This window comes from Pristiophorus japonicus, chromosome 5 (assembly GCF_044704955.1).
Source record: "Pristiophorus japonicus isolate sPriJap1 chromosome 5, sPriJap1.hap1, whole genome shotgun sequence".
Taxonomy (NCBI): domain Eukaryota; kingdom Metazoa; phylum Chordata; class Chondrichthyes; family Pristiophoridae; genus Pristiophorus; species Pristiophorus japonicus.
Window position 1 is genome coordinate 48,602,724 of NC_091981.1, and position 22,938 is coordinate 48,625,661.

At 44.3% G+C, this 22,938-nt stretch overlaps 3 protein-coding genes across 4 annotated transcripts in view; 1 reads left to right on the forward strand and 2 right to left on the reverse strand.

Moving 5' to 3' along the window:
* acot13 (acyl-CoA thioesterase 13) overlaps window positions 1–13,172 on the reverse strand; it is a 220,355-nt gene extending 207,183 nt beyond the window's left edge. The window contains exon 1 of the mRNA XM_070880620.1: window positions 12,735–13,172. The gene's annotated coding sequence lies outside the window, so the exon portion shown is untranslated. The remainder of the gene's footprint in view (window positions 1–12,734) is intronic.
* Window positions 1–14,733, forward strand: part of LOC139264333 (dyslexia-associated protein KIAA0319-like) — a 128,061-nt gene extending 113,328 nt beyond the window's left edge. Inside the window, exons 18-21 of one of the 2 annotated variants that reach the window (XM_070880617.1) lie at window positions 8,915–9,037; window positions 11,719–11,809; window positions 13,537–13,625; window positions 14,445–14,733. In XM_070880617.1, coding sequence (XP_070736718.1) covers window positions 8,915–9,037; window positions 11,719–11,809; window positions 13,537–13,625; window positions 14,445–14,623 — 482 coding nt within the window. In that variant the 3' untranslated portion in view covers window positions 14,624–14,733. The remainder of the gene's footprint in view (window positions 1–8,914; window positions 9,038–11,718; window positions 11,810–13,536; window positions 13,626–14,444) is intronic. The other variant, XR_011593324.1, reaches the window with a different exon arrangement.
* Window positions 14,734–21,889: 7,156 nt separating this feature from the next.
* The window catches only part of aldh5a1 (aldehyde dehydrogenase 5 family, member A1 (succinate-semialdehyde dehydrogenase)), a 30,426-nt gene continuing 29,377 nt past the window's right edge, over window positions 21,890–22,938 (reverse strand). Inside the window, exon 10 of the mRNA XM_070880623.1 lies at window positions 21,890–22,755. Coding sequence (XP_070736724.1) covers window positions 22,550–22,755 — 206 coding nt within the window. The 3' untranslated portion in view covers window positions 21,890–22,549. The remainder of the gene's footprint in view (window positions 22,756–22,938) is intronic.

Sequence of the window (22,938 nt, forward strand, 5' to 3'; positions counted from 1 at the left end):
TGTTCACAACTACTCTGTTTTCTGCACCTTAGCTAATTTTGTATCCATGCTGCCACAGTCTTTTTCATCCCATGAACTTTAATTTTGCTAACAAGTCTATTATGTGGTACTTTGTCAAACATCTCTTGAAAGTCCATATACACAACATCAACTGCACTACCCTCATCAACCCTCTCCATTACTTCGTCAAAGAACTCAATCAAGTTAGTCAAACACAATTTTCCTTTAACAATCCATGCTGACTTTCATTTATTAGTCATAACTTTTCCAAGTGCAAACTAATTTTGTCCTGGATTATTGTGTCTCAAAGTTTTCCTCCCACCGACGTTAGGCTGACTGGCCTGTAATTTCTGGGTTTATCCCTGTCCCCTTTTTTGAACAGGAGTGCAATTCTCCAGTCCTCTGGCACCACTCCCATACCTAAAGAGCATTGGAAGATTGTGGCCAGAGCTTCTGCAATTTCCACTCATACTTCCCTCAGCAACCTTGGATGCATCCCATCTGGACCAGGTGACTTTTCTACTATGAATGTTGCCAACCTTTTCAGTACCTCTCTATTTTATCCTATCCAATTTCTTTATACCCTCCTTTACTATGACATTGACAGCATCGTCTTGTGAAGACAGATGCAAAGTTCTCATTTAGTACCTCAGCCATGCCCTCTGTCTCCACATGAAGATCTCCCTTTTTGTCCCTAATCGGCTCCACTCTTCTTTTGACTACCCTTATTGATATTTATATTTATATGTATATAAAAGACTTTGCGGTTCTCTTTTATGTTAGCTGCTAATCTATTCCCACACTCTCCCCCTCACCCTACCCGCTCTTAGTCTCTTTTTTAAAAAAAAAATCTCCTCTCTACATTCTGTACTCAGCTTAGTTCTCTACTGTAGTGTGAACCGTACATTTATCATAAGCTCCTTTTTCTGTTTCATTTTACTCTCCATATCTGTAGTCATCCAGGGAGCTCTAGTTTTGATGCCCTTTTTCCCCCATGTGGGAGGGAATGTGTCTACTCCTTGAAGGCCTCCCATCATTCAGTTACTGTTTTGCCTACCAATTTTGATTCCAATCCAGCTTGGCAAGATCCCTTTTTAACTTATTGAAATTTTCCCTCCTCCGGTTAAGTATTTTTAGATTTGGTTATTCCTTGTCCCTTTCCATGACTATTTTAAACCTAAAATTTTGATCACTGTTCCCCAGATGCTCTCCCACTAAAACTAGCCTCACTTCATTCCCCAGAACCAGATCCATAACTGCTTCCTTTCTTGTTGAGCTGGAAACATACTGATCAAGAAAGTTTTCTTGTATACATTTCAGAAATACCTCCCCCTTTACACTGTTAATATGGCAGTCTACATCATCCCTTTCCAGTGCTATAATAGTTTATTTGATCAATACTGCCGCCCACTTCCTTTCTTTCCTTGTCTATTTTTAAAAGCCAAAAAGAGCAAAATTTCAAAGCAGGTGTAGCTTTTGCATAAATCATTACAACTATTCTGTTTTAATGGCTTTCAGTTGAGACGTTAAATCAAGATTGATTTATCTGTGTGTTCAGGTGGATGTAAAAGATCTGCTATGACTACTTGAGAAAAAGCAGAGTTGTCCCAGTGTTCTGGCCAACATTCCTTCCTCAACCAACACCACCAAAAGTAGATTATTTGGTCGTTCATTCAGTTACTGTCGGCTGTGGGACCTTGCTGTATGTAAATTGACTGCTGCGTTTGCCTACATAAGTGGTTCCACTTCAGATGTATTTCACTGGTTGTAAAGCACTTTGGGGCGTCCTGAGGTCTTAAAAGGGGCTTATATAAATGTTCAGTTCTTTTTATGGAGGGTGAATTTTGCATAGCAGCATCGAGTGACGTGAATTTTGTATTTTATGTGGTTTCTATGATGATGAGGGAGCTAGGAAGTGTGTCTGCAAGCCAAGGGGTATTTAACAATGGACTACTATTTTGAAGGGTATCACAGTTCACTGGTGCACCAATATACTATGCATTGAAGTTGTAGGATGAAGGTTCTCTACATCAGTTCATTACTTAGCAGGCAGGTTTCTGAAACTGGATGAGACTCCCCCCCCCCCCCCCCCCCCCCCTGTAATTTGGGAGAGTGGGGACGGGGGGGATTAAAATAAAAATCGAGGACAAAGCAACATGGGTTACTCAGATGCACGTCCCAGTGGCTTTTTACATAGCTTCGCCTGTAAAGGTCTGTGAGCAGTCTGGCTGTCTGCCCAATGTACATTACAGCCCTGGTTCTTGTTATGTATGTATGTAAGCCTTACCAAAATGTAAGATTTGCCACTAGGGGGCACACCTGTGGGAGACCTAAGGGTCACCTGTGCACCCTGGGGCAAGCAAGGTATACAAGGTGATTCACCATGCTGCTTCCTCACTCTGGAGTCTAACTAAAGAGACCAAGGTCACAACAATTTGAGCTTGCGATATAGTCCTGTGGATTTATTCTGAACATAACAAATTGGCGACGAGTAAAGGATCACAAACTTTCACGCAGTAATGGCTGCCGTTGGTATTCTTGAGAGATTTGTTGAGGGTGATGATTGGGAAGCCTTCGTTGAGCACCTTGACCAGTACTTTGTGGCCAATGAATTGGACACGGCTGAAACAGAGATCAAGCACAGGGCGATTCTCCTCACCGTATGTGGGTCATCGGTATATGGCCTCCTTGAAAATTTGCTGGCACCGGTCAAACTAACGGACAAACCTTACGCAGAGCTGTGTACGCTGGCTAAGGAGCACCTCAAGCCAAAGGAGAGCATCCTGATAGCCAGGTACTGCTTTTAAACGCATCGTCGCTCCGAGGGCCAGAAAATGACGAGTTTTGTCGCCGACCTAAGACGCCTTGCGGGGCAGTGCGGCTTTGCAGGATCCGTGGGTGAAATGTTGCGGGACCTTTTTCATGCTTGGAATTGGCCACGAGGTCATCCTTCGCAAACTGCTGCCTGCCGAATCCCTAGATCTGAGCAAGGCCATCACGATAGCCCAAGCCTTCATACCTACGAGCGATAACACGAAACAGATATCTTCACAGAATCGAAGCTCACCGTGCACAAAATAATGTTTTCAGCAGGCAGAATGGCACAGGGCAAGGCCCACATGATTACAGAGGCCAGACCTAGGCCTAGAGTGACTCAGAGTCTGCCGTGGAGCGTGAATGCGTATCCATTTGCACCATGTTGGTGCTGCGGGGTCAGCCATAGAGCTCATCAATGTCGATTCAAGCCCCATGTGTGCAAGGGCTGTGGAACAATGAGGCACTGCAGCAAATGTGCAAATGACCTCTGACTCACAACGTGGCAGAGTCAAGAGAGGACGACTGATCCAGCGAGGATCACTATGAACGAGCAGGAGAAGCAACTGAACTTGAGGATGAAGGGGAAGTATATGGGACACACACCTTCACCACCAAAAGCCCTCCGATAATGTTAAAAGTTGAACTTAACGGCACTCCAGTCTCCATGGAACTAGACACGGGGGTGAGTCAATCAGTTATGAGTCAGAAGGCATTCGAGAGGCTGTGGGGCGACGAAGCACAGCGACCCAAGCTGATCCCGATTCAGGCAAAGCTGCGCACCTGCACCAAGGAACTAATACCAGTTATTGGCAGTGCAGACATAAGAGTTTCAGGTAATGGGCCAACGCTACTTGGCAGGAGGTGGATGGGGAAGATTCGATGGAACTGGGAAGACCTCTGCGTACCTTCTCCGGCGAATGAGGTCGCCTCTTCTCAAAGGCTGAGTAAAACCCCACTTTCAGTTGAACCAGGCATCAAAGTGCAGATCCATTTGCAGATCCCCGAGGCACAGGCCGCTCATCACGACCACGAGGAGGTGAAGTTCAACCGAGCAGCGGTACAGGCACGGTGCCGACGACCTCTTCGCGAAGATGGAAGAGGCTCCAGGTCGACCATGCGGAGTGGGACTCCGGCCGAAACGATCTGAATGCGATTTCCCAACGCCAGAGGCAAAATACCTGGGGAGGAAGATCACGGCAGTCGGCATCACTGACACGGACGAGAGTGCATCCAGACCACGGGACGAGAGTGCGTCCAGACCACGGGACGAGAGTGCGTCCAGACCACGGGAGGTCGCCGCAACGGAACGGAGGAATGTGCTTCCCAGCAAGGAAGACGACTGGGTTTGGGGCAAAGGTAAAGGGGCGGCCGTTGTGAAGGCCAGGAACCCACTACGCTCAAATAAATTGTGTGCACTATGTAACCCTTGTGAGCGATCTTTCACGGCCAATGATGTACCATTGTATGGGGGTTGGGAGTACCTTACAACAAGCCAAAGTAGCGGGCGAACACCAATCGGTCGTATATGTATCTGACAAAGTACTTGTAACAAGTGAGATGTTACCGCACGGGGTCGGGAGTGTTGTGCAGCAAGCAAAAGTAGCGGGCGAGTCCCAAATGATTGAACATGTAACTAATAAGTTAAACAAAGCAGCAGCCTGTGTTCACGGCTCTAAAGAGACATACCAAAGAGTTTCCCAATATGTGCTCACGTGTGTTCACGGGACTAAAGAGACGTATCAAAGAGTGTCCCAATATGTGCTCGAGTCAGACAAGCTGCTCATCCCATAAGCTTGGGAGAGCAGAGGCACCATTATCGATGTTTCGAGAATGTCTAACACTGTCTGTGCACTGTAACATGATCCACCACGAGCCAGGCACTGAGAACGGTACTAATGCCTTCAGTTGGCTACTGTTGCCCACCACCGGGGTGGAAACGACACAGCCTGCAGACCTACTCGCACTCGTGGAAGTGCTAGAAAGCGAGGGGTTAACCGTAACGGCCCCCAGGCTTAGGACATGGACCAGCCAGGATCCCACGTTGCCGTCTGTCAAAGCTGAGCTGCTAGACGGGATGTGGCAACCTATCCGTCGCAGAGATGAAAGACCCATCCCAACGTTGCAGAGTAAGCTACACACAGTCGATGGTCCGGGGCCCCCATACCAAGACCCAAGGGGACCATAATGTCTCCCGCCACTACCGAAAGTCTCATGGCCATTGCGGCCATCCTGGGCTTGTCAGACCTCAGGGTCAGCGACAATAGCCCGGCACTAAACCTAGCACCACGCGTGTCATGGTAGACTCCCTACAGACTCAGCTATCCTGAGTTCTATGCAGTCACCAGACAGAATCACTCAGAACTGAGCCTTCCCATAGGCTATCAGCAGAGAATGCACCTTAACTGCACGGCCCTCCCCCACACGACATCAGAATAAGTGATGTAGACCATGTTCAGGGCCCCAGTTGGGCCGCTAGCACCGCATTAGCCAAGGGTGGGAATGGAGTGTATGTGATGAAAACGGAGCGTTTGATTGTAGAATCATGTACTGGGCTAACGAGTAAAGCATTTGGACAAGACCAAACTGCAAACTACAGATAACCAGGAACCACTGTGAAAGGACCTGGCCCCCAGCGACCCACTAACACGATCAACTTTGCCGTCAACCACGAGGATGAATCCACCAGGTCAGGACTTCAACCCAGGCGATCAACCAGGGGATGCGGGGCACCAGATCGACTCAACTTGCACATAAAACTTTGGGGGCGGGGGGGGGGGGGGGGAGTGATGTTATGTATGTATGTAAATGTTATCAAAATGTAAGACATGCCACTAGGGGGCACACCTGTGGGTCACTGAATATAAAGGGGCTGCAGGAGGGGTCAAAACTAAAAATCATGGATTAAAAACTAGTATTAAAACACTCTACCTAAACGCACGCAGCATTCGAAATAAAGTAAATGAGTTGACGGCACAAATCATTACAAATGGGTATGATTTGGTGGCCATTACAGAAACGTGGTTGCAGGGTGGCCAAGACTGGGAATTAAACATACAGGGGTATCTGACAATTCGGAAAGATAGACAAGAAGGGAAAGGAGGTGGGGTAGCTCTGTTAATAAAGGATGATATCAGGGCAGTTGTGAGAGACGATATTGGCTCTAATGTTGAATCATTGTGGGTGGAGATTAGAGATAGTAAGGGGAAAAAGTCACTGGTGGGCGTAGTTTATAGGCCCCCAAATAATAACTTCACGGTGGGGCGGGCAATAATCAGGGAATAAAATGGAGACATGTGAAAAAGGAACGGCAGTAATCATGGGGGATTTTAACCTACATATCGATTGGTCAAATCAAATCACACGGGGTAGCCTGGAGGAGGAATTCATAGAATGCATACGGGATTGTTTCTTAGACCAGTATGTTACAGAACCTACAAGGGAGCAAGCTATCTTAGATCTGGTTCTGTGTAATGAGACAGGAATAATAAACGATCTCCTAGTAAAAGATCCTCTCGGAATGAGTGATCACAGTATGGTTGAATTTGTAATACAGATTGAGGGTGAGGAAGTAGTGTCTCAAACGAGCATGCTATGCTTAAACAAAGGGGACTACAGTGGGATGAGGGCAGAGTTAGCTAAAGTAGACTGGAAACACAGACTAAACAGTAGCACAATTGAGGAACAGTGGAGGACTTTTAAGGAGCTCTTTCATAGTGCTCAACAAAAATATATTCCAGTGAAAAAGAAGGGCGGTAAGAGAAGGGATAACCAGCCGTGGATAACCAAGGAAATAAAGGAGAGTATCAAATTAAAAACCAATGCGTATAAGGTGGCCAAGGTTAGTGGGAAACTAGCAGATTGGGAAAATTTTAAACAACGACAAAGAATGACTAAGAAAGCAATAAAGAAAGGAAAGATAGATTACAAAAGTAAACTTGCGCAAAACATAAAAACAGATAGTAAAAGCTTTTACAGATATATAAAACGGAAAAGAGTAACTAAAGTAAATGTTGGTCCCTTAGAAGATGAGAAGGGGGATTTAATAATGGGAAATGTGGAAATGGCTGAGACCTTAAACAATTATTTTGCTTCGGTCTTCACAGTGGAAGACAAAAACCATGCCAAAAATTGCTGGTCACAGGAATGTGGTAAGGGAGGACCTTGAGACAATCACTATCACTAGGGGGGTAGTGCTGGACAGGCTAATGGGACTCAAGGTAGACAAGTCCCCTGGTCCTGATGAAATGCATCCCAGGGTATTAAAAGAGATGGCGGAAGTTATAGCAGATGCATTCGTTATAATCTACCAAAATTCTCTGGACTCTGGGGAGGTACCAGCAGATTGGAAAGCAGTTAATGTAATGCCTCTGTTTAAAAAAAAAAAGAGGGCAGACAAAAGGCAGGTAACTATAGGCCGGTTAGTTTAACATCTGTAGTGGGGAAAATGCTTGAAGCTATCATTAAGGAAGAAATAGCGGGATATCTAGATAGGAATAGTGCAATCAAGCAGACGCAGCATGGATTCATGAAAGGGAAATCATGTTTAACTAATTTACTGGAATTCTTTGAGGATATAACGAGCATGGTGGATAGAGGTGTACCGATGGATGTGGTGTATTTAGATTTCCAAAAGGCATTCGATAAGGTGCCACACAAAAGGTTACTGCAGAAGATAAAGGTATGCGGAGTCAGAGGAAATGTATTAGCATGGATAGAGAATTGGCTGGCTAACAGAAAGCAGAGAATCGGGATAAATGGGTCCTTTTCGGGTTGGAAATCGATGGTTAGTGGTGTGCCACAGGGATCAGTACTGGGACCACAACTGTTTACAATATACATAGATGACCTGGAAGAGGGGACAGAGTGTAGTGTAACAAAATTTGCAGATGACACAAAGATTAGTGGGAAAGCTGGTTGTGTAGAGGACACAGAGAGGCTGCAAAGAGATTTAGATAGGTTAAGCGAATGGGCTAAGGTTTGGCAGATGGAATACAATGTCGGAAAGTGTGAGGTCATCAACCTTGGGGGAAAAAAGGTAAAAGGGAATATTATTTGAATGGGGAGAAATTACAACATGCTGCGGTGCAGAGGGACCTGGGGGTCCTTGTGCATGAATCCCAAAAAGTTAGTTTGCAGGTGCAGCAGGTAATCAGGAAGGCGAATGGAGTACAAAAGCAGGGAGGTCCTGCTGCAACTGTATAGGGTATTAGTGAGGCCGCACCTGGAGTACTGCGTGCAGTTTTGGTCACCTTACTTGAGGAAGGATATACTAGCTTTGGAGGGGGTACAGAGACGATTCACTGGGCTGATTCTGGAGATGAGGGGGTTACCTTATGATGATAGATTGAGTAGACTGGGTCTTTACTCGTTGGAGTTCAGAAGGATGAGGGGTGATCTTATAGAAACATTTAAAATAATGAAAGGGATAGACAAGATGGAGGCAGAGAGGCTGTTTCCACTGGTCGGGGAGACTAGAACTAGGGGGCACAGCCTCAAAATACGGGGGAGCCAATTTAAAACCGAGTTGAGAAGGAATTTCTTCTCCCAGAGGGTTGTGAATCTGTGGAATTCTCTGCCCAAGGAAGCAGTTGAGGCTAGCTCATTGAATGTATTCAAGTCACAGATAGATAGATTTTTAACCAATAAGTAAATTAAGGGTTATGGGGAGTGGGCGGGTAAGTGGAGCTGAGTCCACGGCCAGATCAGCCATGATCTTGTTGCATGGCGGAGCAGGCTCGAGGGGCTAGATGGCCTACTCCTGTTCCTAATTCTTATGTTCTTATGTAGACCTAAGGGTCACCTGTGCACCCTGGGGTAAGCAGGTATAAAAGGTGATTCACTATGCTGCTTCCTCACTCTGGAGTCTGAATAAAGAGACCAAGGTCACAACAGTTTGAGCTTGCGCTATAGTCCTGTGGATTTATTCTGAACATAACAGTTCTCTGACACTTGCTTGCCACTGATGAGAACCTTTGGAGGTAGGAGATCTTTGTGAATGATGTACATTTGGCATTTTTAAGCATGGATTTCATAAAACCACATGAGATTTTTGGAGAGTAATATCACTCACCATGCTCGCGATTTGTTCTGTTTGCAGTCTGCTTTCTGAAGTGCTCAGGCCACGGGCACTGTGACCCGTTCACCAAGCGTTGCGTCTGCTACCCGTTCTGGATGGAGAATCTGATGCAGCGTTATTTTGATGATGGGGAAAGCAACTGTGGTGAGTAGTTTCGCTTGAAAACTCGGGTGTATGGAATAAATTTGTCGGTGTGATGGACCAGACAGGGTGGCGTTTTCTACTTGGGCTAACGCACAAAGGGAGGTAGATTTCCGCCTTCACCGTCTGGGCGTTAATCTGGCAGGACTGATCGCACTTTGCAGAACCCACCTGATTTTTGTTCCATTGGAATTGGCAGAGGTGAAAATCTACCCCCTAATCTCAGGATGGTGAGCACCAATTGCTCTTTGCTTTCATTTATGGCTGCATATAGTGACACCACTAGTCCTGGCCAGAATGGAGATGATAGGGTAATTCCCCTATTAATCTCACACTGCTGTCAGTGACTGGGATTGACTTGATGCACATAATTTGAATTGTGTAACTATCCTCACTCATTACATTTTGCTGGAGAAATAACCCTGCTTTTATCAGGACAGTCTGCTGTAAGTCCCGCCTTGTCTCCAACTCACTGGCTGATACAGTGGTGCCAATACTCAGAGTTCATTTATTAAAGGAGTAATTGTAATATCCTATGTGTTGCGTTCCTTGATGTCAGCTGGAATATAATGGAGAATGGCTCGGCATACACCAGTCCTGAGGTGACATCATGGGATCCAACCAAACGCATTTGTCAGAAATGCCTCTCCCTGTTCTGCCAGAGAAGTCGTTAATCCTTTTAATTTAAATTAAATTTGAATTTAATTGAATGAATATTCTCTTAGAGAGATTTCAGGCAGATACATCAAACATTTATTCACTGTATCCCATGGAGTAATTTCAAGACACAAATTCTCCATAAGAGACAAATATTTGATAAGACATTTGATAAATTAACACATAACAGAATTATTCGGGATATCGAAGCATATGTGATTGAAGGGATGGTGGTTACTTGTGAATATGTACCCCGAGGTGTCTCTGCTCTTGCACCCCCCCTTATAATAGCACCATTTAGATTATACTGGCTCTCCGTGTAGTTCCTCACAAAGTGCACCACACTTATCTGCATGAAATTGCATCCGCTAGCTGTCTGCCCATTTCACCAGCCTATCTAAATCCTCCTGAAGTTGGCTAAGTGATATGAGCCAGGGTGTAATGGTGAACTGGTTTTTTTTTTCTGACTGGAGAGAAGTATGGAGTGGGGTTCCCCCCAGACGTCAGTATTAGGACCATTGCTTTTCTTTTATATTCTAATTACATAATTCTATGTAACTGCTGGAGGCAGTTGGTAAATGTTGATCTCATTCACGATGCAAATTAGATTTAGAATAGCTATGGGCACTGGCCGTTTCTTCACTCGACGATGGAATGATGTACTGGGGTGTCTATGGGGAGGGTTTAGTGAGATTGGTAGTGGGATAATCGCAATTCATGTTCTCATGTCAGACTGTTTAAAATACACTGTCATTACAGTGATACTCTTAGTCCGAGGACATTGTTTATTTTGAAAGTGTGCACTGTGGACTTTTGTACAATAGATCAGTGGTCAATTATTGCTTTTTAAATTAATTTTAACTTGCAGTATCCCACCCATCCCGGGCAGCCAATATAGCTGAATTGTATCCTGTGCTCACCCAATCTCTACATGGGCTAAAAGGGTTAAATTATAAGGACAGTTTGCAGAGACTAGGCTTCTATTCTCTTGAGTATAGCAGAGAAAGTCATCTAATTGAGGTATTTAAGGTGATTGATGCGAGTTGATGGGGTAGATGAAGAGAAATTATTTTCTCTTGTGGGGGAGTCCACAACAAGGGAGTATAACCTTAAAATTAGAGCTAGGCCATTCAGGGATGATGTCAGGAAGCACTTCTTCACACAAAGGGTAGTGGAAATCTGGGACTCTCCCCAAAAAGTTGTTGAGGCTAGATCAATTAAAAATTTCAAAACTGAGATTGATAGATTTTTGTTGGGTAAGGGTATTAAGGGATATGGAACCAAGGTAGGGTAATGGAGTTGAGATACAGATCAGCTATGATCTAATTGAATGGTAGAACAGGCTGAAGTGGCTGAATGGCCTACTCCTGCTCTGACATGTGTATTTTCCAGTTGAGGGCACTAGATACCAGTCGGGTCTGTAAACCCAATTGTTCTTTTCACTTTTCAAGATGAAAGACACTGAAGCCAATTGTAGTGTCCCAGGCTGAGACCAACTACCTCCTCTCGGACCGAGGATTGAACCACAGACATTCCGGGCGCGCTCTGCCTCGTTCCCATGGTAGCCTCACTGACTGCCTCACTCAGTAGTAGCACTCCTGCCTCGGAGACAGAAGGTCGTGGGCTCAAGTCCCACTCCAAAGACTTGCGTATATGATCTCGGATGATGCACCAGTGCAGTACTGAGGAGGTGCTGACTTTCGGATGAGACGTCTGCTCTCAGGTGGACATAAAAGATCCCATGGGATTATTTTGAAGAAGAAGTGTTAGAGTGCTGTTGGTTTAGGGATAAAAACTCTAACAGATTATCTGGCAATTATCACATTGCTGTTGATGGATCCTTGCTGTGTGCAAATTGGCTGCTGCGTTTCCTATAACAGCGACTTCACTTGAAAAGTACTTCATTGGCTGTGAAGCACTTTGGGAAGTCCTGAGATTGTGAAAGGTGCTTTTATAAATGCAAGTTTGTTCTTTTTCTTCAGGAGTGATTCGGTTGCTATTGTAAGGCTTGTTTCTTCTGTTCACAGACTGGAGTGTATTGTATGTGATTTTGTCGGTATTTCTAACCATTATCATCGTTGGAGGAATTTGCTGGACTTGTATCTGTTGCTGCAAGAGGTATGAGCATTGTATATGCTAACAAAGAACCTCCATATCATTCATTAGAAACCATGCAGAAAAGGCAACACATTATCGGAACAAAAACAGAAAATGCTGAAAACACTCAGGCCAGGCAGAGAGAAACCGTGGAGAGAGAAACAGTCAACGTTTCAAGTCTGAGACCCTTCGTTAGAACTGGAAAAGTTAGCAATGTAACAGATTTTAAGCAGGTGCAGAGACGGGGAGAGGAGGAAACAACAAAAGGGACGGTCTGTGATCGGGAGGAAGGCAGGAGTGTTTAAATGTTGCAAATGGGGATGGCAGAACCATAAACAGCTGCCGCCTGAAAAATAGAGGCAGAAATTATGGTCTGAAATTGTTGAACTCAAAGTCTAGTCCAGAAGGCTGTAAAGTGCCGAAACAAAAGAAGCGGTGCTGTTTCATTTCGGCACTTTACAGCCTTCTGGACTCAACATATAGGGCCCAAGTTTCGGCTCGAGTTGCTCCTATTTTTTTGGAGCAACTAGTTTATTATGGATTATCTTAGAAATCGCAATTCTCGGCATTTAGTTTGCTCCAGTTCTAGTTAGTTAGAATAGTTTCGTTTTAGTGCAGTTTTTTTTTCAAAAGGGGGCGTTACCAGTCACTTGCGCCTGTTTTGCAAGTTTAGGCAGCGAAAAGTTACTCCAAACTAACTTAGAATGGAGTAAGTGTCGATTTTTGTACACTCAGGAAAAACCTTGCCTACACTTTATAAATCAGGCACAGGTAGCGAGAGATTTGGGGGGGGCGAAGGGAAGTTAGGGGATTTTACAAAGCATTAAACACTTCACTTTTACCAATAAAGAGCCATCATCAATCATAAATGATAAATAAATCAAATCAATCAAAAAATAAAAAAAAAATCAATCAGTAAATAAACAAATGAAAAGTTTCTACTCACCTACTGCAGCACTGAGATCCCTCCAACAGCCTGCTGAAGAGCTGCTCAGGTGGGGCCCGCCCCCAGAAGATGCTGGGCGGGCGGGCCCTGCCGCAGAAGAGGAGCTCGGGCGGGGCCCGCCCCCGAGGAGGTAAGGGCAGTCAGGCCACTCGGCCCGGGATAGGGGCGACGTCCCTTCGGCCAGGGATAGGGTCGTTGCCCGGAGACAGGACGCGCTGGGAGGGCCAGGAGCTACTGCGCACGCATGCAGCTGCCGGCACTGTTTTTGGCGCAAGCTGTAGCTCCGCCCCCAGCAGCTCCTGCTGTGCCACGCCGAGCTGGAAACAGGCCTACAGATATCGGAGAATCGCGAGGCAAGTATTTATTGTTCCATAAATTAGGCGGGCCTCTCCGATGTGCGCTGTTCTAGTGGGGGTCCGAAACTTGAGCCCATTGAGTTCAACAATTCCAGACCATACCTACTTTTTAGGCGGCAGCTGTTTGATTCTGTCATCCCCATTTGCAACATTTGATCACTCCTGCCTTCCACCCTATCACAGACCGTCCCGTTCGTTCTTTCCTCCCCCCTGCCTTCCCTGCCTCTGCACCTGCTTAAAATCTGTTACATCTCTAACTTTTCCAGTTCCGCAGAATGGTCTCGGACCTGAAATGTTGACGCATTTTCTCTCCACAGATGCTGCCTGGCCTGCTAAGTGTTTCCAGCATTTTCTGTTTTTGTTTCGGATTGCAGCATCCGCAATATTTTACTATTGTACATTATCGGAACATCTTTGAGAGTGATTTTAGAATTTGTTTTCTACAGAAAGCGAACAAAAGTAAGGAAGAAAAACAAATACACCATCTTGGACAATATGGATGATCAGGAACGAATGGCACTGAGGCCAAAATATGGTTAGTGCTGTATATACAGCGATAGATCAGGACACATGACTCTCAAAACAGATTTTCGTAAATGCAAAGAGATTTTTAAAGTACATCTTCGACCTATTTTTGATAATCTGTTTTATCTTTGAAGATAAGTAATCACAACGATGTCAAAATGGTCTACAGGTATCTTAACAGTATTCATGCCTTGTTTCTGGTGCAGGTCACAACAGACCATTGAGTGTACATCTGCTCAGTTTATTTTAAACACAAGTCCAGTGATGCTCCCATTTGTTTATATGGGAGCTGTTATGTGTCAGCTGTGGCAGAAGGTTGTGGGTTCAAGCCCACTCCATGGACTTGAGCATATAATCCAGGCCGGCACTCCAATGGAGTACTGAGATCTTTGCACTGTCAGAGGTGCCATCTTTAGGATGAGATGTTAAACTGAGGCCCTGTCTGTCCCCTCAGGTGGACATAAAAGATCCCATGGCACTATTTTGAAGAGAAGCAGGGGAATTCTCCCTGGTGTCCTGGCAAATATTTATTCCTGAACTAACATCACTGGGGAAAAAAAATAGATTATCTGGTCCTGATCACATTGCTGTTATGGGACCTTGCTGTGTGCAAATTGGCTGCCACATTTCCTATATTATATCCGTGACTACACTTCAAAGATATTGCATTGGCTGTAAAGAGCTTTGGGATGTCCTGAGAGGCGCAATATAAGTGCAAGCCTTTTTTTTTCTACATACACATATGGAGCTGATTGGTTAGATGCAAATACTGGATCATAATAGTGAGTTATACTGCCTGTTGACTTTGCACTGTGATTTTCTCCTCCAGGTGTGAAACACAAAAGCACAGAACACAACTCTAGTCTAATGGTATCTGAATCAGAGTTTGACAGTGACCAGAACACGCTCTTTAGTAGAGAAACCGTCGAGAAGGAGAACCACAAAGTTGGTATGAACGGCTCGCTTAAAAATGGTGTCTCCTTCAATTATCACCCCAAAAACAGATAATCTTGAGTGAGAATGTGGCTAACATGTAATGCACTTACACTACAGGGCAAAACTGGGTACAATGGTCCATTTGGGATTATTTATTTTTAATAAAAGACATTTTAAAACCATTTTTGAATTGAAGAATGTTGGTGTACTCTGGAAGAGAAGCTAGTGAAGGAGCACTTTTTTCAGCTCCAGGAGAGATTGAGAACCTTGATTGTTCATCCTGGATACAAACACCCTTACAGCAAAAGGGTTTGTCAGATATGAACTGGCCCAGCGAGAGTCATTGTGTTCTCAGCTTCCTGTAGATTTATGATTCCAGTAGGTCCTATTAAGTCTGCATCAACACAATGTGTAAATGTGAGATAAGACAGCAAGAAAGGACATGGGAACTGTTTTCCTGAAACAATCTCTTCGCATGGAAATCCAATGTGATAATGGACAAGGTCTTGTAATATATAAATGGCGAGTTTGAAAATAAATCCTGAGGTATTTAGTATGATAAAACATTATTAAATAGGTTGCAAAAATAAATGGTTCATTCATGTACTATAAAAAGAAATGGATCTAGATATAAAATTAAGTTCTTTTTGTGACGATGTAATAAGCATTTAGTTCATGTCTGTCTTTGTGCTATAATGCAAATAGCAGTGCAATGCAGGAATATGGCTACTTGTACAATAAGCTGTGCAAAATGTCTTTATAGAAACATAGAAAATAGGTGCAGGAGTAGGCCATTCGGCCCTTCGAGCCTGCACCGCCATTCAATGAGTTCATGGCTGAACATTAGTTAAAAGCGAGGAGCTCCATAGATAACAACTTTTCTTCATGACTAATTTTTAGTTTAATTGGACATGCCAACACACAGATGAGAAGCTAAAAGCAAAGTTGTAGGAAGAATTAGTAATACAAATGGAGACCTGCCCTTTGCTGTCACTGTTAATCATAATGAAGAAAAATTGAGGCTGGAGTAATAAATTAAGTCCTTCACCCGAGTACAGTTTTCCCCACTGAGTTACCATCCATAATCTATTGAAAGGCTTGAGCATCATGTGCACTTCCTGGAAGTGTCGCACTTAATTCCTGTCACACTTTTTCAACTGAACCAATTAAATATTGTTGTAATATAGGGAGACTGGGCAGCCAATTTCTGCAGAGCTAGGAGATTAATGACCAGATAATCTGGTTTGGTGATGTGGGTTGAGGGATAAATATTGGCCAGGACACCAGGAGAACTCCCCTGCTCTTCTTCAAATAGAGCCCTAGGATCTTTAGTGCAAAAAATTGAAATTTAAAAATCTAAGCAATAAAGCATTCATTGACAAAGTTTAACACTGTTTAAGATTGGCTATTTCTAATTGCCGGCAAATGTACTACTGGGTTCTTAAATTTTCTCCATCACCGTTTGAGAAAGGATTTATTTTCCAGTCAGATTTCTCGGGCATTGGATCAGAATGTTGTGGTGAGCATATTAAAGATTAAAACACCTTTTGTTTTCGAGTCCTTAGGGAAGGGTAGTACTGTAGAAGACTGTACGTGACTGGTGTTATCCGGTTTTAGCCTAGTCTTGTTTGTTCGTTAACTTCCTGTGTATTTGGACAAGTGTTATTACTGAATGGCTTATATTAGCCCTGCTATCAGTATGAACATTTCTGTCTTGTTATTCAATGTGTTCACCCTTTTGTTACTTGCACTAGTGTTTGATTTATACCTATCCTGCAGTTACCCCTGTCTTTACTGACATGATCATCAACTGTATTTGTTGGATGGAGGGTAATTAATTATTTGATCGTGAAAGGAAATGTGAATCAACTTGTCAAGCACAGGGAAATACTTGTTAAATTCTGTCCTGCTCGCACAGGTATACTGCATTCCTACAAGAGGCTCATCTGAATGATACTAAAGATGAGAAATTGCCTGAGTCAGATCCATTATTTCTTCAGGTGCTCAAAACATGAACGTGCTATTTTAATTTGTCATAAAAGAAATATTAGAAATGGCTTATCAGTATTGCTTTGTCCACTAAGTGAATAGGACCCTACCACCAATGTATTTTTGTAACTGACTCCTAATATCTGTGCTAAACATTGTGAGGCACCATCTTTGGCACCCACCCCCCCCCCCCACCAACTCCACGCTCCTCCAGTCACTGCCTCAAGCTGAACTTCCCACCACGAAGCTTTCTCCTTCATAAAGATTGCCCATTCCTATCTCCTTAACATCCACCCCCACCTAAGCCTATCAGCCCTTGAAACTCTGCCGTTCCAATGACCTTTCTCCTGGCCTTCTACCGCCATTAGACTTCAGCTCATCCAAAACCCTGCTACCCAACCCTGCTACCCATATCCTATACCACACGAAGGTGCTCTACATTAGCTTCCAGTTTCCCCCCCCCCCCCCTCCCAATATGAGAAAGAGGTGGGACTGGCAGCTCCCATGCAGCAGAATTCTCAGCTGTGCCCCCAACAATACTGCACACCTGCATGAAGCAGGCACAGCTGAAGTATGGCCCATCATACTTCGAAGGGGCAGTGGAGTGGCATTGCAGATTTTCTGCTATGTTTTTCTGCTGCAAAACATAATTAGGAGCAGCAGTAGGCCATTCAGCCCCTCGAGCCTGCTCCACCATTCAATAAGATCATGGCTCAACTCCACTTTCCTACACTGTCCCCATAATCCCTTGATTTTCAAAAATGTATCGATCTCTGTCTTGACTATACTCAAAGACACAGCGTCCACAGCCCTCTGGGGTAGAGAATTCCAAAGATTCACCACCCTCTGAGTGAAGAAGTTTCCCCTCATCTCAGTCCCAAATGGCCAACCCCTTACTCTGAGACTTTGACCCCTGGTTCTAGACTCCTTAGCCAGGGGAAACATCCTGCATCTACCCTGTCAAGCCCTGTAAGAATTTTGTATGTTTCAATGAGATCACCTCTAGCAAATATAGGCCTCGTCTACTCAATCTCTCCTCATGGGACAATTCCCCGCCCCCCATCCCAGAAACCTGACATTTCTCTTTGTATTTTCTTCCAACTGCAATAATTTGAGTTGAATAGAAATCTCTCGAGTTTACTGGAGGGCGATTGCCAAAGTAATCTTTATGTTCCTGTTTTTGTTTTAAAAAGAGCATGCTCACTTTCCAAAGAAAAATGCAATCCCATCAGTGGTATTCGATGTTCTTACATCCTCACTGCTCAAACACATAATCAGAAGCAGTTGAGTTCTTGATTATAAAACAATACATGTTTTGATTTGTACACTAGGCAGCAGACTAGAAGGCCTATTGTGCCAGTTCACTTTGGGAAGGATATGGGGGAGAAATTTGCCCCTCCCATTAAGTAATGGGGCAGAAACGACTTTTCGCTCAAACATGGCACCACTAAGGACTTCTGCTTAAAATTCCGCGGGAGGTAACCGGTGACACCCCACGCCACTGACTATGACAACGTCATCACCATGCGCAATGACCCGTTTCTGCCTCGGAGCATAAATTTGGGAGTGCCCCCTGAAAGCGATGATGGCGACAGCACCTGGGGGCACGTACTGGGCTGCAGGCCACTCGCGTAGTGCTAGTTAAAGAGGGGGTGGCATTCATGGGGGAAAAAAAATCTGCCAACTTACCTGTTGTTGCCCGTTGCATACTTGCAATCGTTGGTCCATGCCGCGATCTGGCACGGCACCCCGCTCCCTGGTAGGGACCCACGGAGTCTGCAGCTTGGCCCCCCCCTTAATGAAAGGGAGGGCCCCTTCTACGCGGCAGCACGACATGCCCCAGCGAGTAACACTGTGCCCCTTAGCGCCCCACAGAGGAAGAGTTATTTTGCACACCACTTCCTCTCGGCGGTAACCCCAATATCGCGAGTGGGATGGGACTAATGTGCCTGGCGCAGGAACTCCCACCTCGCGGGTGTTACCGCCCCCAAATGGGTGATAACACATAGAAGAAATTGATAAGTGGCCATTAACCAGCTGTAAGATTTCTGTTCAACTTGCTATTGTCTGATTTCTCTATTTGATGGACAAGTCCTCTTTGAATTGGCTCCTCTATTGAGGGGGACTCCCTAAGTTGGTGCTTGAAATCCTGAGGTTCAAAGTGGTGGTCTGACCTAGTAGTGGCAGCCGGTGTACCAGGCTCCACAATGGACAATCCTGGCACAATTACTGGGATTGCTACCATGAGGAAGAGACTGTTTTTACAGCTTGGAATGTACAGCTGAACTTTGAACCACAGCTAATCAGTCGATGCATTTTTTGATAAGACTATCTCTTTTCCAAATTGCTTTAACTATGTGGATGACTTTGTACTGACTATGTTAGATGGAAGTTCATGCTGTACATTGTCCGGCATGAATCTGGAACTGAAGGCGCTGCAGAGGCAGGTCAAATGCTTTGCTCTGCATGTCAATCAGTTATCTTGACTAATTTGGTTATATCTCATCGAGGCATAAGTTGAATCTAGAGGAACGTGAGGTGCTCCCGTATGTCTTTGCTTTTGATAGCTCTATCCGCCAAAGCCTCCCAAAAGAGAGTAATCCTGTAGCTTTGGCCAGTTCAGTAGCTCACATGATTGACGTGCTCTATGTTGGAGCAGTGAGCCAGAATGCCAAAGTGCCTAGAAGTCTATGTATGATATATAATGTCAATTAAAGGACATCAGAGGAAAAAAAGGACCAAGAACCTCAAAGCAACTTGTGAACTTAGAAAATAATTTCATGTACCAGTGAAAGTTAAATGATGTATTGCTATGTAACTTGCTGACTTATTCTTGCTTCTGTATAATTTAATTGACAATAAATTAAAATGAGTAGTTTAGCCTGAACCTTTTAGTCTGTCAGTGTTTCTCTGCCAATTTGGAGGTACCAGAAATATACAGTGGTATTGCATACTATTCCCAGGACATGTGTAATATAAAAATAGATCATTAGGTCAGCAGCATGCTATCCTAGGTTATTTAAAAACAAGTTCAAGTGTTGATCCATAAGGAGCACAATCTTACTTATGGGAACTGAGAACTACCCCCATTTTAACAGTTACTACATAATTTATTTTAAATTATACACGCTCACCCCACCCCGTTTTCTCAACTATACTCACATTTTGTTTCTGAATTGGTTCATGCAGATCGGATTTGTATGATGCACTCACCTCATAAGTCATCCTACTATACGAAAAGGATTCCACCACAGAAAATCTTTACTTTGTGAAAGTAGGTAATTGGTGTTTCCATTGCTGAACAATATTGTGTAAGCTGGAAAAATGTCACCTATAAAAACTCTCAAGATCAAGAGGCATTCTAACAAAGCAGTACCATGTAGCACCTTTTGCCAGTTAATATGTAACTGCAGTATACCTGCAGGGCTCAAGTATCGGACGCCCGCTAGAACAGCGCACATCGGAGAGGCCCGCCTAATTTGTAGAACAAAAATTGCGCCGAATACTTACTTCGCGATTCTCTGATCTGTCGGCCATTTTACAGGTCAGCACGACGCAGCAGGAGCTACGGCCCTGCGCCAAAAAGTGCCGGCAACTGCACCGTGTCCTGTCTCCAAGGCGATGACCCTATCCCAGGCCGAGTGGCCTGGCGCATCTTACCTCGTCGGCGGGGCCCGCCCGTCTGGCCTCTCGCTGGGGGCGGGCCCCGCCCGAAGTCCACTGGCGGCGGCGGCGGCAGGGCCCGCCCGCTCAGCCTCTCGCTGGGAGCGGGTCCCGCCCGAATTCCACCATCAGCGGGGCCCACCCGCCCGGCCCCTCTCTGGGGGCGAACCCCCACCTGAAGTCGTCCTTGGAACCGGCCTCTTTCTCTCTCCCCTCGCCTCCACTCTCTCCCCCACCCCCCCTCCTCTCTCTCTCTCTCTCTCCCCCCACCCCCCTCCTCTCTCTCTCTCCCCCACGCCCCCCGTCCGTCTCTCCTCTCTCTCTCTCTCCCCCACCCCACCCCCCTCCTCTCTCTCTCTCCCCCACCCCCCCCCGACTCCTCTCTCTCTCTTCCCCCCCCCCCCCACCTCCCCTACTCTCTCTCTTTCTCTCTCTCTCTCTCTCTCTCTCCCCTACTCTCTCTCTCTCTCTCTCTCCCCCACCTCCCCTACTCTCTCTCTCTCTCTCTCTCCCTCACCCCCCCCTCCTCCTCTCTCTTCCCCCCACCCCACTTGCTGTCAGAAACACAGATAGAGACACACACTGACAGAGGGCTCCCGGTGCTGCAGTCGGTGAGTAGAAAGTTAATTTTTTATTTATTGATTGATTTATTTATCATTTATTATTGATGATGGCTCTTTATTTGTAAAAGTGTTTAATGCTTGTAAACCCCCCTTCCCCACCCCCATCTCTCGTTCCCTACGCCTGATTGAAACGTGTAGGCAAGGTTTTTCTGAGCGTACAAAAATCTATACTTACTCCAAACTAACTTAGAATGGCGTAAGTTTTCGCTGCCTAAACTTGCAAAACAGGTGTAAGTGACTGGACACGCCCCCTTTTGAAAAAAAAATCTGTTCTACAATGAAACTGTTCTAACTCACTGGAACTGGAGCAAACTAAATGCCGAGAATTGCAATTTCTAAGATGCTCCATTCTATACTAGTTGCTCCAAAAAAAGTGGAGCAACTCAGGCCGAAACTTGAGCCCATAGAGTTGCTGAAATGAGCACAGCTAATGAGTATTGTTTTGTTAACTTCGCTGACCTGTGCTTTGCTTTGACTTTAATCCAGGGCAAACTTGGACCTCCTATGCTGTAATGAAACAACAACCACTTGTATTTATATAGCGCCTTTAACCTAGTAAAATGTTCCGAGGTACTTCACAGGACTGTTATCAAACAAATTTTGAGACCAAGCCACACAAGGGGAGGGACAGGTGACCAAAACCGTGGTCAAAGAGGCAGGTTTAAGGAGCATCTTCAAAGAATAGGGAGGTAATTCCAGAGCATAGGTCCTAGGCAGCTGACATATAGTTGTCAATGGTGGAGTAATAAAAATCGGAGATGCGCAAGAGGCCAGAATTGGAGGAGTGCGGAGGTTAGAGAAAAACAATAGGGTTGTCTCGATGTCTTGCATGTATTAAGAGGTTAATAGTTTGCAGTTCCTGCATTACATGGCTATCCGTGACCTTTCACCCCTCTGTTAAGTTGAAAATCTATGGAAGATGCAGTACATTTCGAAGACATTTAATGCATCTAAAGGTGAGTAACCTCTACCATTTGGATTTGGCCTCATCCAACAGAAAATGGATCGTGGCTGTAAAACCAGACTTGTTTGTACACATGGAAGAACAAAGTGTTCGACACAATTTACATTTCTTTACAATTTAATACAAGACAAAAACATACATAGCTTACAAATAACCACTACAAGGTATTAACTAGATCCAACGCAGACAGCCGAAATGCAATTAGGTCCGTGAATCTTTATAGGTTTCATATGAAATGTGTTTGCAGTTAATTTGGATAAAATAATTCATGGTTACAGATCAAATGCAAACAATTTTCATGGTTTAACACAAACATTTAAATTCAAGACACAAAACTAAATGCTGTGTAATTATCACATTATTCTGATTTGAATTCAGTGTTTTTTTACAATTAGATAATGGAGATTAGAACTTAAGTTAAAATTTACAAACATGTATCCGATTACTTTGCAGCCACTTTACACAAAATGACCCTAAAGCAACTCCAGAAATATTACAAATATTGAAATATAAACCAGCATTTTAATTTAAGAATTCTATAATTAATCTGTCCTGAATAGGTGAGGAAACAAACTGCATTTAAATCATAGCTCAATTTTACGATAATTAAAATAAAACAACTTTCTCCTCACAAATCATGTATGTGATCAGTGCCATGTTATCAATAATACTATTTTGATATAGAAAAAAAATTCTGTAGTAAGTTAACAGATTAACTGCAGTGATTGGTGACATGGTTTTCATATTTAGCCTTCAGCTTTATAAACCTCCAAAACACACATACTTGATTTCCAAATAATCATCGACACCATATTTGGATCCTTCTCTCCCGAGGCCTGATTGTTTAATTCCACCAAAAGGTGCCTCAGGGGTTGATAAAAGCCCTTCGTTAACACCAACTATGCCAACTTCTAGCTGTTCAGCAACCCGCCAAATCTGGGCATAATCTCGGGAGTAAAAGTAACCTATAATGGTAGCAGAGTATGGAATTCTTTTACAAACAGAGAAAACAAAGTGTTTAAAAAAACATGTTTATATGAAATCCTGCACCTTTACTGCTTTATTAGCTGTGGCTATTTATACTTAAAGATGGCTACTACATTCACACAAATCACAATCTCAACATGATTAACCTTTCAGATCTGGTA